Source organism: Corvus hawaiiensis, chromosome 16, assembly GCF_020740725.1.
Source record: "Corvus hawaiiensis isolate bCorHaw1 chromosome 16, bCorHaw1.pri.cur, whole genome shotgun sequence".
Lineage (NCBI taxonomy): Eukaryota > Metazoa > Chordata > Aves > Passeriformes > Corvidae > Corvus > Corvus hawaiiensis.
The window spans coordinates 14,039,309-14,053,735 of NC_063228.1; the positions used below are offsets into that span (position 1 = coordinate 14,039,309).

General features: G+C 59.9%; 1 protein-coding gene and 1 long non-coding RNA gene across 2 annotated transcripts; one reads left to right on the forward strand and one right to left on the reverse strand.

Annotated features, from left to right (window-relative positions):
• Nucleotides 1–730: 730 nt before the first annotated feature.
• On the reverse strand, nt 731–1,521 carry LOC125334225. Its single transcript, XR_007207101.1, has 2 exons — nt 1,437–1,521; nt 731–872 (listed from the first exon to the last, which is right to left on the reverse strand). It is a non-coding gene; the product is annotated as an uncharacterized LOC125334225 (long non-coding RNA).
• Nucleotides 1,522–2,465: 944 nt separating this feature from the next.
• UBALD1 (UBA like domain containing 1) lies at nt 2,466–10,633 on the forward strand. The gene is made up of 3 exons (XM_048321208.1): nt 2,466–2,684; nt 8,413–8,472; nt 9,504–10,633. Exons 1-3 carry the CDS (start codon nt 2,577–2,579, stop codon nt 9,822–9,824), a joined length of 489 nt encoding a protein of 162 aa, XP_048177165.1. The 5' UTR covers nt 2,466–2,576; the 3' UTR covers nt 9,825–10,633.
• Nucleotides 10,634–14,427: the final 3,794 nt, after the last annotated feature.

Genomic DNA, 14,427 nt, shown 5'->3' on the forward strand with positions numbered 1-14,427 from the left:
GGGCTGGCGAGCAGCACTCCCCCCCAGTCCAGGGCACTGTGGCAGCTGCAAGAAGCAGCAACAGCCCCACAAACCCTGGTGGTGCCACGTGAGCAGGTTTTGCACCTTCACCTCTGGGTTCCCTGAGATGTCTTTGTCCCCATTTTTGGTGCTGCCAGCCCCAGGGGCTGCTTGCACCTGAGGGAGGAAAGCCCTGAAGATGGGACGCCCTCTGTGAGAAAGGGATGAAAACACTTCCATAAGGTTCAGGGGAGCTGAGACCCTGAGTGCCATCATGGTGTGGGGTGAGAGTGGTCAAACTGGGAAGGACCAGGGTGAAACTGGGCCAGGGCTCCTGCCACCAGGAGAGCCTGGGGTGGTGACCCTTCCTGGGGTCCCTCTCTCACCAGGAGAGCCTGCAGAGCCCCAGAGGTGGTGAGGAGACCTCAGCTCCTGCACTGCCTTCCAGCTCAGCAAAACCCATCCAGGAAAAGATGATGCTGGAGCCATTCTCCAGCACAACCTCGAGAAGAGCAGCAGGAAAGAGGAGGGATCCTTTGAACCCAGGGAAGAAGATTCCACAGAGCTGCAGCCTGGAGGAGGCAGATGGGCCAGAGGGACACCCACCCTCCCACTGCCACGTTTCTCCAGCCACCCCCAGCTGCCCTTCAGGAGTCTCCTTGGACATGTCTGCTGGGGAGGCAGCTACAGCACACCCGTGTAAACAAGGAAATATGTTTCCCTGCAAAGCTCCAGGTCACCAGAGCAGCTCATCCAAAGTCCAGCTGCTTGGGGGTTTATTACCCAGTGAAGCAAGTTGCTTTGTCTCAGTTGTTCCCAGTGCCCCTGGCTGTGTTTGTCAGGTACGTGTAGAACAACAAGGTTCAGGAGCCCTGGAGACAAAACACAGAGTTACAGCTCACCAGAAGGAGTGGTGAGCCCATGAACTTTGCCTCCCTAAACACTGCCCTGCTCCAAAGGGCTTACACCCCTTCCTGAAAGCCCTGCTGTGCCAGGCCCAACCCTTCTCCCTCCAAACACCAAATTGCAAGGTTTCTAAACATGCCTGGCTCTTTCTGCTTAAAATAATCATTCAGGAGATTTGTTTTTCCAGCTGTATTTACACCTTGATGGCTACAAATCTCCCTTTGCCACTTCTCTCTGGGGGTTGTCTTGACCTCATAAGAAATGAGCGGTCACGTCTTGATATGTCCCACTGCCACGTAAAGCTTCTCTCTCACTTGGATTTAGGCAGTGACATATAGCTAAAGAGAAGGAAAACCCCTTGGCCCTGAAATTCTCCAGTTCTCCAAGGTTTGGAGAGGCTGAATGGTTGTGTAACTCCTGAGTGGTTACTAAAGAACATGTGGTAAATGGTGACTAGCTCTGAACTAGCTACCAGAGCAATTCCTGTACACACAGTGGAGGCTGCAAACCCCACAGATCAAGTGCATTACCTGCTTGAGCTTCAGCCACCTAATCCTCACGGCACGGAAACACCTGCAAAATGCCAGCCGGGGATAGAGGTGTTAGTGAACAAACCACTCGTGGCCAGGCTAAAGCCCGCCAAACTGCAGGAAACAGCCCAGAACCGCTCAGGAAAGGTGGAGCCGGCTGGAGCCGGCAGTTCCCTTCATCTTTTCCCTGGTGTTATTACCCCTGGCCACTCAACCGCGTGTCCGTGCCTGCTTATCCTTAGCAACACCATTGTCCGCTCTCCCGGGCCCGGCCGCGAGCTTTCATCTGCTGTGGCAACGCCGCGCTCTCAAAGGAGCCTTTCACGGGGCCGGGAGCCCCCGGGCACCTTCCAGAACCTTCCGTTGCTGCCGCCTCTCCATTTAGCTCCCGGCAGCCGCCTCAGTAACGCACAGACACGCCGGGGCTGAGGGAAAAACGGGACCAGGAGGGAATGGGCAACCCGCCCGTGGTTTATTAGCGGTGATGAAGGGCGCGGGGGCCAAGGGGCTGCTGCTCCACCTCCTCCAGGGCCGCGGAGCGGAGCAGACGCTACGAGCCAAGGGGTCTCCAGCAAACCCCCGTAGGCTGGAGGGGACACACGGCAGGGCCCGCGGGGGGTTACACGGTGCCGGAGTGCGGCCGCGGCCCTGGTCCCGCTCGCCCCGGCCCGGCGCGGCCCCACCGCTCCCTCACGTCAACAGGAAACCGCACGCGGCCGACTGTAAACACCGCCCGCGCCCGTGTGACCGCGCGGCCCCGCCCCGAGCGCTGTCCGCCCCCGCCGCGCTGCCATTGGGGGCCGCGCCGTTGTTGACCATATACGGTCAGGTACTACCGAGCCGCGGGCCGCGGTTGGCCGGCCCCGAGCGTCACTCAACGCGCGCCGAGAGCTCCGCAAACAAAGCGCGGCCTGCTGGGAGTTGTGGTCCGGGCGGGGGCAGGGCGGCGGGACGGCGCGGTGAGAGAGAACTACAAGTCCCAGTGGCGCCATGCGGGCCGGGCCGCACCGCCCCGCCCCGGGCGGCCGTGGGCGGGGCTGGGCGGGCGCCGTGAGTCAGTGCCCGGTAAACATTGGCGTGAGCCGCCGGCCCCGCCGTGCTGGCGGCGCCCTGAGGGCGGCGGGGGCCGGGGCCGGGGCCATGGACGAACTTAAGCACCAGGTGATGATCAACCAGTTCGTGCTGGCGGCCGGATGCGCCGCCGACCAGGCCAAGCAGCTGCTGCAGGCGGCCCACTGGCAGTTCGAGGTGAGGCCGCCGCCCCGGTACCGGCCCCGGGCGGGTCCCCGCGTGGGGGCATCCGGGGGGGGGGGGGGTTCGAGCGGCGTGGATCGGTGCCCGGCCCCGCGGACACGCCGCTGCCCCCCCGCCCGCCCACGCGCGGCGGCGGCGGGGCGCGGGCCGGGCCCCCGGGGGTGCCCGAGGGAGCGTGGGCGCCACGCGGGGCGGGGGATCGGGCGGCCACGTTGCGCGGGGGGTGCGCAGAGAGGGGCCCGCAGCCCGCCGGGGCCCCATGCCGGACCGCGGCCGGGCCGGGGGCGCCGAATCCGCCGAACCCTCCTCCTGTTCCCCCCCCGCCTCCGCCCTAGCCCTCTCGCGTGGCCGTGGGCTGGAAAACCCCAGCGCAGCCTTTCCCACGGCCCTTCCCCGGAGTATTTGAGTTCTCGGGCAGCCGTGGGAGAGGAGACTTTGTAGGTCAAGGCTTTTCTGGCTCCAGACGCCTTTTCCTCTCGCTCGCGGGTGGGATACTCCGTGACATTGACAGGGGTTAACGCCGCGCGTGGGGCGGGGGGTGCCGGGGGAGCTCCCCGGTGCCTTTCAGGGTGCTCAGCTCCTGCGGAGATCCCCGGACCTGAAGTGCAGGGAGCAAAGAGGAGTGCGGTGGCTATCGCCAGCAAATTGCTTTCTAAATAGGATTTTTCCTTTCCTTCTGCAGCTCCCTAGGCTGGAGCTGATGGATTTGACGCTAATGGCACCTCGGTAATTGAAGTATCTGTGCTGTGCTGTGCTGCGGGAGCGGGTCTGAGTCAGGCCGGGGAGCAGGAGGCTCCGTTTGTGCACCCCCGTGGCTGGAGCACCTCTCCTCCCGCCCAGGTGGCTCGGTTGCTGCTGGCCGGGTTGTCCCGGGCTCGTTCCGTAACGGAACAGCGACCGGATGGACCCGGCACGGGAGCCGTCCATCGCCGTGCGGGCACAGCATTCCCAGATGCTCTATCACAGGCCAGGAGGATCCCAGAGCGAGCCGTGCGTGGCCGGGGAGCGCGGGCTGGGCTCGCAGGGATGTGCGGAAGGCCGGGCCCGCGATCCCCACCGCCGTGCCCGGTGAACGGGAGCGCCGCTGGCGTGGGATGTGTTGCATGTGTAATGTGCTCCGGCGTTTGTTTACTAACACAGCCTGACAGTGGCCCTCTGGGACAGGCGGGATCCTCTTCCACCACCTCCGTGCGTGTCGCAAAAGAGCCGGGGAGGGATGACAGAAGTTTTAACGTGTCTTTCAAAAGGCTTTTTTGCAGAACTTTGCCACCGTTTGGCGAGTTGCACAAGTACAAACAGCCGTCTCCTGCCGGCTGGGCACTCACATGACTCAGAGGAAGCTGGGCTGTAAACAAACGCTGCCGTTACCATGTTCCCACTCACTTTTGGTGCAACGGTCAGATAATTCCCTTTGCAAAATGGCCGCTGGGCACGGCTCCTTCTGGGAGCCACGCTGGGGAGGGATCACCTCCCGACCACTCCAGCCTGCTTTCACCTCCTTTCTGAGATACTCCCGAGGCTTTTGTTATTCCAGTGCAGCAGCCGTTTGCTGGCTGGTCTGCATCTTCAGTGAGTATAAATCGGGGGAGTTCAGGCAAGTTCAGTACGAGGGAAGGCAGCATAAATTAACTGTCTCCTTGGAGTCAAAGCGCTGCTCCAGGGGCACGGTGTGAATTGGATCAGCCTGCTTGTACCTGAGGATTCTGGCTTCTGCCTGTAAGACCACCACGGGGAGAGGTGTTCTGTATAGGGGAGCCAGGCTAGCTCAGTGGCCCAGTAACACACAGGAGGAGTTGGGTTGTCCCAGTTCTGTGCCTCTGTCCTGGCCAGGGCACTCCTGGCGTCCGTCTGCCCTGGCCAGGATCTTTCGTATGTGGGCAAGTGTCCCACTTGCTGCCTGTGACAGCCCCTGGGGTGTTCATCACCGGCAGGAGGGAGAGGGAGGCTGCTGTGAAACACGGACAGCTTTGGGTTGCTGGTGTTTTGGGACCACTTCCCTGGGCTTGGACTGCTTTGAGGCTGGCTGCTCAGGGGCCATTGTGTGTAGGAAGATGAAGTGGGGGCTGCAGAGAGGGTTTGCTCTGTGTGTGTCTTTCCAGTCCTGATAGACTCAAGAGTTTTTCCAGGGTGGAAGGAGCATGATCCAGGACAGTGAGAAGGGCGGGAGGTCAGGAAAACATTTGGGATACAGTCAGCTTTGGATGTGGTGTGAGCTGATCAGGGTCTGTCCTGTACTCGGGGGGTTCACTAGGGAGCCTTTTTTTTTTTTATCATCCCATCTATCCCTGGGGAGCAGGGCAGTTCATGGGTGGGGTGTGGATCGCCTCTCCCACTCACTGTGACTCCACTCCTGTTTCTTAGGGACCCTGGGCAGGCTTTCTCCTGTTGTGCCCAGTTTAGTTTGCAGCTCTTGGAGCTCTCTGGGCCCTTCCATGCTTCCAGGGATGGCTGCCGTGGGTGCCAGCCGAAATGGCACTGCCAGCCAAAATGGCACTGCCAGCCCAGCCCTCCAGCAGCTGGAGCAGTGCCATGGCTGATCCCAGGGGGAGGTTTACATGCCCAAGAAAACAACTTGGAGTGTCACTGGGTGAAGGCTGGCACTTGGCTTCCAGGGGCTGGCTTTTTGGGAGAAGCCAGGGAGCAGCAGGTCCCTCCTCCGTGGTTGGAACCCAGCAGGTTACAAGGCAGACATTTCAGAGTTTGCAGAGTCTCACATGAGGCTGGGCAATGGATCAGGCTCCTTCTCAGGTAGAAAGGTATTATTTGGCTTTATGTGCTCATTGCCCTTGGGGCTGCTTGGGAAGGATAAGAAGAAACTGCTTTTAAAAAAACCCACCCATTCCTTCCTTTTCCTGGTGCTAAGAGCCTCCATTCAGTGTAGAGAGGTTGTGTGTGGGGAACAAGGGGAGGAGCAGGTGTCTGGCTTCACTCACTGTGGCCATGGCTGGGTTTCACTTCCTTTTATGTATTTATGTTTCATGAAGCCCCTTCCTTGGTGGTTCAAGGACAGGGTGCCCTCAGGGCTGCCCCTGCTGCTTGCTGCCCCATGCTGACAGGGCTGACACCTTCAGCCACCCTCTCTCTGGCTGGGTCACCACAGGTGCCTCTTGGCGCCCTGGCAGGGTCCCTGTGGGATCCCTCTCCTGTGAAGCTCCTGGTTTTGCATCCTGGGAGGGGGCACAGTGGCCCAGTCACCTCTGAGCATGGCCTGGCCGTGGGGGTGGGGCTGCCCTGCTCCCACTCACACCAGGGTGACACAGGTAATGGGGCTTTTGGTTCAGGGTCAGAGCTGAGCTGGGCTCGGGCTCCTTCTCCAGCAGAGGAGCCTTAATTGGCTTTGCTGTTGCACCAGTCACCGTGGCACTTGTGACGCTGTCTGGAGACCAGGTGGCATCAGCAGCTTTGGTTACTTGTGTGTCCCTGGCCCCCCGTGGCACCAAGGGGAGCACGGGCCCCTTGCTTGCCGGGCTGGGGCTCTGCAGGTCCCTTGGGAGGTGACTGCGGGTCGTGGGCTTTGTGCTGGGCACAGGGTTTGTTTCTGCCGTGCCTGGAAAGGGGCAGACAGAGGGGAGGAGACACTGTTTTAGGCAGAGGGGCCTGCCCTGGCAGAGTGCTTCCTCTGCCCAGTCTCAGCTTTCATCCCAGCGCTGGCAGGGATTGGTGGGAAGCTCTGGGGGACAGCAGGGACCTTCTTTGCCCCTGTCTGCCAGTGGCACAGTCCCAGATATGAGGCCACTCGGAAAACAAGAGCACAGAGCAGATTTAATCAGTTTATGGTATCTGGCTGTGCCCACACCTCTGCCTGTGTTTCCCATTTGCTGTTACCCCTCTCTTATCACGATCTGTCAGCATTAGGGCCTGTGGGTGTTGACGTCGGACCTCACCCAGGACGAAGGGTAGCGTGATGGGGGGGTGTCACTGCCTCAGAAGTGTCTGTGTCTCTGTCAAACATATCCTTAATTCAGAGCCATGTGCTGTCCTGTTCAGAGCGCTCTCCAGGGCCACAGACCCTATTCCTGCTGTATGGCCATTGCTGGGATCCGGTGGATCCTGCCTGCAGGAGCTGAGGGCTCTGAGCTTGCAGCGTGGCCGGGTGCAGAGTTCAGGTGCTGTGTTACTAAATGCAGCTATTGCAGGGAAGAGCCTTGCCAGCCCAGCTATTGCACGTTCCCCCTGAGGTCTGGGAGCTGCCAGACTCTGCAGCAGGAATTGCTTCCCCCCCTTCCCCCCCCAGGTCTGGATCATTGTTTGCAGACATTGCTCTGGCTGCCACCTGGTTGTGCCAATAGTTTTCTGCTGTTTAGCCAGGAAACCATAAACCCCTTTGCCTTCCCAGGGCCTGCCAGCCTGGATGTTTGGGGCAAAACTAGTTTTCCCATTGGATCAGTGAGCTGAGCTGACTTGCTGTCGTTCACCCTGGCTCTGGGAATGACACAGGAGCATGTGGACACTGGGATGAGGAGCGTGTGTGGTGGCAGGACTGTGGCTGCTGCAGTTGGGCAGGGTTTGGTACAACCTCCCTGTGCTTTTTCCAGGCCTTTTCGTCTTTTTTTCCCCAGCAGCTTGGGTAACCCAAATCCCTGGCTTTCAGGAAGGGAGCAAAGTCTCAGGCAGTGTGGCAGCACCTGGCCACAGCCCCACACCTCACACCCCAGAGTGGAGACCTGCAGGCCCTGGGGAGAGGCCTGAATGGGACTGAAGGGGGCTTTTCCTTCAACCAGAACTGAATCCAAATCAGTTCTCTTACATTTCCATCAAGTCTCATCTGCAACTGAATCAAAACATTGTTTTCTAGCCCTGACTCAGTTGAAGCCTGGCACAGAACAGGAGTCACCACCATGGAATCACAGAATGGTTTGGGTTGGGAGGGATCTTTCAGGTCATCTCATTCTACCCCCCCCTGCCATGGGCAGGGACACCTTCCACTATCCCAGGTTGCTCCGAGCCCCATCAAACCTGGCCTTGGACACTTCAAGGATGGGGCAGCCACCGGGCAACCTGTGCCAGGGCCCCACCACCCTCTGAGTAAAGAGCTTTTCACCATTTCTGCATCAGCTCAGTGCTGTGCACCCCCCCAAACATCCTACTGCCTCTGCTCCTTCCAGACCTGAGTTGGGTGTCTGCTCTCCTGACCATCCTGTTCCCCTGGCCTTCCCTACCTGCAACCCTTCTTGTCCTCTCATATGCCTGTGGCATGTGATGTATTTACTATTACTGGTTTTAACTGGAAGCTACAAAACAATGTCAGTCATCACTGTGCTCTGTCTGCAACTGAATTGGAAATGTTCTGGCATATGGGGTGGGCACCTGCTGCAGCCCCTGCCCTGGGGATCTCCTGGTGGGAATATGGGGACTGTGATTGTGTCCTGTTGAGGACATGCCTTTAACTGGTTCCTTCTGGGGTTGGGTTTGGTTTTCTTTGTTTCCCAGCACACAGTGGTTGCAGACCATCATTGTGAATTGTGAAACACCTGCTGGGCTCTGCCCCAGCAGTAGCTGCTTCTTGCAAAAATGGTGGTCCCAAAGGCACGTGGTTACCACCTGCCCTGGTGTGAGCAGATGGCAGGCGCAGGTCCCTGCTTGGGGACAGGGAGCACCTGTGCCCTCAAGGCCTCCCAGGGCCTTGACCATCTTTGGTGTCTAGTAGTGTGCAGGGATGAGGTGGGTGCCCAGTTTGCATGCTGGTGATAACATCATCTTCCCTTTTTTTTTTCCCTTTCAGACTGCTCTCAGTGCTTTTTTCCAAGAAACAAACATCCCCTACAGCCACCACCATCAGATGGTAAGTGCTTTCCCAGCTCCCTGATGCTCTCCCAGGGCACAGCACCAGCTGGCGGGTGCTTCAGGCTGGTGCTCATGTCCAGCTCCAACTGCTTCCTAACTCCAGGAGTGCAGGCAGGGAGGTCTGGCTGGGCACTGCCAGAGCTGCCTGCCAAGGAAGGTTTTCCTGGAGAGCAGCTGGTGGCACAGCCTGTCCTATGCAGTGGGACAGCAGAGCCCTGCAGATGGTTTGGGGCTGCTCTTCCAAAAGGGATAGTCTGAGGGAGGATGTTTTGGGCATAGCCAGTAGTCCACACCAGCCCCAGCCTGGCAGAGAGAGCCTGGAGGAGCCTGAAGCACTGACCTGTGTAAACACACTCACAGATACATGGTGCTTCCCATCCTGCAGCAGCCACACACACAGGTCCTTGTGTGCTCGCTGAAGCGAGCAAATTCCTGGAGCATTGCCGAGCGTGGCTCTGGTGTGGAGTGCAGAGTGTCTGGAAGTGTGTAAACACCCACACATGGGTGCTGCCTGCCTCTGCTCTCTTCCAGCTGTCCCCAGACTCGGTCCCTTAACTCTCATGGCCTGTCAGCCCGTAATCTGCTTGGGCAGATGTGTCTTAAGGATTTACTGGCTGCTGTGGCCTTGTTTGACTCTCCAGGACAACTGGGGATTTGGAGTATGCAAAGCAAGTGTCCAGCAGGGCCAGAGCGTGCCCAGTGTCCAGGGGGGTAGGAGGTGAGCCTGAGCCTTGTGCCCACAGAGCCAGGAAGCTGCAGGCCCAGGGTGGCAACAGTGGGTTGTGGAGCAGAGGGGTTCCCTGATTTGGCTGGGTACAGGGGGTCCTGTCTGGGCTGTCTGCCAGGAGCTCTTACCACAGCATGAGCCTTCAGACCCTTACATAGAGCTGCTCGTGGGCAGCATAGTCAGCAGAGTGCAGGTCTGGGGGCTCCATATGCCACAGCAGGGGGGGCAAAGGGGTCTCATGCCACGCCCTGGTGGGAGGCAGAAGGTGGGGACTCCCCTGACCCCATATCTCCTTCCCACAGATGTGCACTCCCGCCAACACGCCGGCCACACCGCCCAACTTCCCCGACGCCCTCACCATGTTCTCCCGCCTCAAGGCTTCCGAAAGCTTCAACAGCAGTAGCCCCGTGGCCTCCATGGCGACCTCCCCACCGCCCCCGGCCCCGCCGCTACCCCAGCACGGGGCCTTCAACCCCGCCTGGCCCACGGCTTCGCCGCCCGGGCAGCAGCAGAGCATGTGGACTCCAGCCGCGCCGGCCCAGCCTGCAGGCTGGCCAGCCGCCGTCTCCCAGCAGGCCAGCGCAGAACAGAAGGCCAACGTGACCATGGAGGCAGAGAGATGAGGCCGCGGCGGAGAGCGGACGCGGCGGGGACCCCTGCATATAAATATATATATATTTTTTCTCTCCCCCTCCCCAAAGAGGAGAGGAACTCTGCTGCCAGGGCGTCTGGCAGCCGCCGAGACACATGAGCAAATAGCTGCCTTGCATGGGTTTGGTTTGAAGTAGTTTTTACTTGTTCTTGAGCTGAACGGAGCTCCCCAGAGACAGCGGGAGGCTGCGTGGGACCGGTGCCAGCCTCTGCCTGGGACCCTGACGCTGCCAGACTCTTGGGGAGGGAGCACCCCCTCCTCTCTTGGGACACCGGAGTTTGCATGCCAGTGACATTTACAGAGGAGGTCCCTTCCTCAGGGTCCCCTGGGCCACCCCACCAGGCAGAATGGGCTGTTGCCTGAGTGTTTCCCCCATCCCTTGGCCCCGATCGACTGGGTGGGGGGTGGACACCCCACAAGGCTTGTTTTTTGTAAGGGGTGGAGAGAGCAAGGGCTGTTCCTGCACCACCACAGCCTCCACCTCGCATACACCGTCCTCGCTGGTGAGCAGGGCTGGGGGACACCGGGCCTTGGGGAGGCGTCCGGCCCCTTGCCCAGCCCCAGATGGGGAGCAGGGGGTGAGCGCTGGTGGTCCGGCTGGGCCAGCACACCCTCCCCTCAAACTGGCAGGATGGGGTTTGCCCAAGGGCTGTTTTGCATGACACAGTGTAACCCTAGAGACTGGGATCGTTTTTAACCCCTCTGTTCTTTTCTCCTGGCGGCTGGAAGTCTCTCGGGATGCGCCGCAGCCGCTTGCAATACACGCTCTTCTGCTTTGAACCTCGTGTCTTTGCTTCGTTTGCAGCAGCAGCGGGACGCGGGCAAAGCTGCCCTGAGCCTGGAGTGTTTCAGGATCCCCTCTCCCAGTGGCTCAGTGCATCCTAGGAGGGCTGGCTGCGTCTCCAGCTTCTCCAAACACCCAGTTCCACCCATGCAGGGACTGCCAGCTGCTTTTGGCCGGGTGCATCCAGGGCTCAGCCCCAGCAGCCCAGCTCTGCCACATCAGCTGTGGTGTGAGACCCCACCGGGCAGGGCTGTGTTGAGTCCTCAGGATCCCCTGTGATACCCACAGGTCCTGGGTGCCTTGCTGTGACCTGGCTCCTGTCCCCTCTTCCCCAGGTCCCTTGGAGCTGGCTGTCCCTGCCAGACCCTTTTCCAGTGATGCTGTGCCCCTGCATCCCTGCGCTCCCCAGTCAATAATTAATTTCAGTCTCTCTGCTAAAATAAACATTGTAGGAGGGATGATTTCACCCAGGGTGCCTCTTGAACAGCCTGGGCGGGGTCTGGGAGCAAGGGCTGGAGCTGGGACTGGCCCTTGTGAGCTGCATGAAGTTGTGCTGGAGCTGCCACCCTCAGTCCTGCCCCACTGAGGTGGAATGGGTCAAGCTGGTGGGCCCTGGAGTGAGCCAGGGCTGTTCACCTTTTGTCCCAGCTCTGGTGAGTACATCAAGGCCAGTGTGGAGTCCTGTTGGGAGTGGGGATGGTCTGTGAGGTGGGGATGGTCTGTGAGGTGTGGGGGTGCAGCACAGAGAAGGGATTTGTCCCCAGCCTTGAAGAGCGAGAAGTGCCTGAGAATCACAGGTGAAGCCACATGGAGACCTGGGTGGTGAGGAGGGGAACCTGCTTGTGACTGTCCCAGGGCCACCAGGAGCCATAGGATTGGAAAATGAAGTGCCAGATCAGGGACCTGGACATCTGACTGGTCAGAGAGCTGACGGGGACATGGCACAGCCCAAAAGTGTCAGACTCTGGCTGCTGAATCCCTGGGGATGCCCAGTGTGTCCCCAGGAACACACGGACTGCGGAGAGGAGGCAACAGAGGAGGGAGCATCTGTATGGCCTGTGGTGTTACCGCACTGCAGTGAGTGGCTGCCAGGGCAGTGTGACCCCAATTCCACCAGTCCCCCAAGGCCAGGCAGCACAGCCTTGGTGCACCTGCCCCTCCCCAGCCCCCCGTGCCATTTCACAGCCCCCTGGCCAGCCCACACACCTGTGAGCTTGGCAGCAGCCCCCCAGGAGCCTGGCTTTGTCACCTGCACCTGCAATGCACAAGGACAGTCTTGCGTGGGGCATGACACCCCCAGCAGCTCTCTGGGGAGTGCTCAGCAGCAGCACTGCCCATGTGGCAGGGCCAGTGGCCCAGGGGACACTCAGGACAGGCACCTGCGTGAGTACTTGGGGATGCAGCACATCCCTGTGGTGTGCCAGGAGCAGAGATGGGGCATCTGCATTGCTGAAGGGGGAGAAGCAGAAACACTTAGTACAGGGAGACAGTCATCACCTGCAGACCCCAGCCCTGCCACCACCCCAGTGCCAGTGCTTGTTCACAACACCCAAGCCCTGCTCCATCAGCACCTTGTTCATGCCTGGGAGCTTCACCATCCCATGCAGGCTTCACCCTATGTCCCCTTGCCCTCCCCTCGGCTTCCTTGGAGCCACCCACCATTGTTTGTCCCCAGCTCCGCCAGCATGGCTTGGCCACAAAATCCTGGCACACTGAGCTGCTTCTGAGTGGGGATGTGCCAAATCTAGGCAAGCCTGTACCCAGCCTGGTTCAGGCACCAGCCGTGGCAGAAGTGGCTCCTGAGCTGTGCCTGGGGACTGTGCTCACCTGGGTGTCCTCGGTGTCACCCCACAGCTGCTCCACAGCTTCCTGCAGTCTCATGCACACTGCTCCTGCAGCTGGCCCAGCACCTCCCTGCCAAAACCCAGCCCCTGGGGGGACATGTGGCCCTGGGTGAAGCAGGGTGGCTGCAGAACCCAGGCAAGGCAGGGAGGTGTGTTTATGGGTGGCCCCAGAGAGTGGCTAGGGAGGACATCCTGAGAGATACCCCAGCGTGTCCCTGGCTAGTGGGATGTGGGGTTGCAGCCCCCAGGCCTTTGAGCAGCACCTCCTGAGACCGTGGACAGTTGGGCCCCTTCTACATACTGCAGCTGCTTTATCTCACCCAGCACCTTCTTCAGATGGGCAGCCACGTTCTCCAGCTCCCTGAGCTGGCTGAAAACAGACACCAAAGATTTGCTCTGGGCATGGCCAGCTCCTGCAGGCCCCCACCAAAGCTGTGTCCCAAACCTGGGTGGATTTATAGCTGTGGAGACCCCCCGGCACTGCTGCCAGGCCCTGGGCACGGCCAGCACTGGGGTGCCCCAGAGGACAGTGACCACATCTCCCCCAGCCATGTCAGAGCATGAGGCAGAGGGACAAGGGGGCTGCAGTGGCCTGGGGACTCAGATGGGCTGAGTGTGGCCCTGCCATTCACCTGGCACAACCTGGCAGTGGCCTGGCATGACACAGATGTCAGTGCCCACCAAGCTCTCTGTGGCTGACACGGGTCCCTATGGACTCGTGCTGCTCCAGCAGTCAGCCCAGCCTGTGTGGGGCTTTCTGGGCCACCACTGCAAGGCCTCAGGACTAAGCTCCCAGCCAGAGCTTCTGAAACAAAACAGCCCCAGAGGTTTTGGGGAGAGAGAAGAGCCCCAGCCATGCTGGAGCCAAGGGGCATTGCCAAGCAAAGGAGCCTGGCACCTGGGAGCCTGCAGCACCTTGCCAGTGGGCACCTCACAGAGAGTGCTCTGGTACAGCTCCTGCCACACCTCTGCTGTGACCAGGAGAGAAATCAGCCCTTCCACCCTGCTCCAGGAGGGGAGAGCCTGGGCAGCCCCTGGGACCCACAGCAGCAGCCACATCGGGTCAGCCCACAGTGGTGCCCATGGAGTTCCCCCAAACTGAAGTGAAAGATGTCCAAAGGGGACAAGCGTCCCAGCTTCAGCTTCATCACCCTGGCAAAGTACTGTTGCCTTTTCTCTTTGCTCTGTGGTTGTGCTCAAAGCCAAGGTCACAACATGTGAGGTGGGACTGGCCTGGGGCTGCCAGGTTTCACAAGGGATGAAGAAGTGCTGGAATTGCTGCGTGCCAGTCCCACGCTGCCTGTGGAGAAGACAGGAGGGCACAAGGCCACCACAACACATTCTTCTGCTGCAAGGTGTGAGCGAGGCAGATATTTCTGATGTTACCTACAGCATTTCCCACTCAGAGTCTAAACTTGAACTTGGTGCTGTGGCAATGTCTCCCACAACATCATGCCTTGACGTGGAGACAGCCTGCCTGTCCTGCTGTCACCTGCAGCTTGGCCACTCACTGTCACACAGGGAATAGAGAAGAGGAGCCTGCAAGGGATATGGCTATTACTGCCTGGGAAGTGGGAGCTGTGTGCTCCAGCCCAGAGTGACCCCAGGCAGAGCTGCCAGGGCAGGATGGGACCCAACACACCTAAATCTCAGAGCAAGTATCTCTGGAGCACTAGGGGCAGGTGAGAAGTGACTGAAACCACCTGTGGCTGTGTTCTTAGAATACTGCTCTTTTAATTAGTCCCTGCAGTGCAGCTCAGACCACTGGAGCCAGAAAGGTGCCATCGCGGTTCTGCAGGCTCCCTGGTGCTGGGGCAGCAGAATCTATGGCATGGGCATGTCACTGTGTGGGGCAGGACATCTGCCAGAGCAGGGCATCATGTGTGGCATCAGCTGGGACACCTGGTAGGGAAGGCAGCACAGGGAAGGGATGGCTCCAGGGAGAC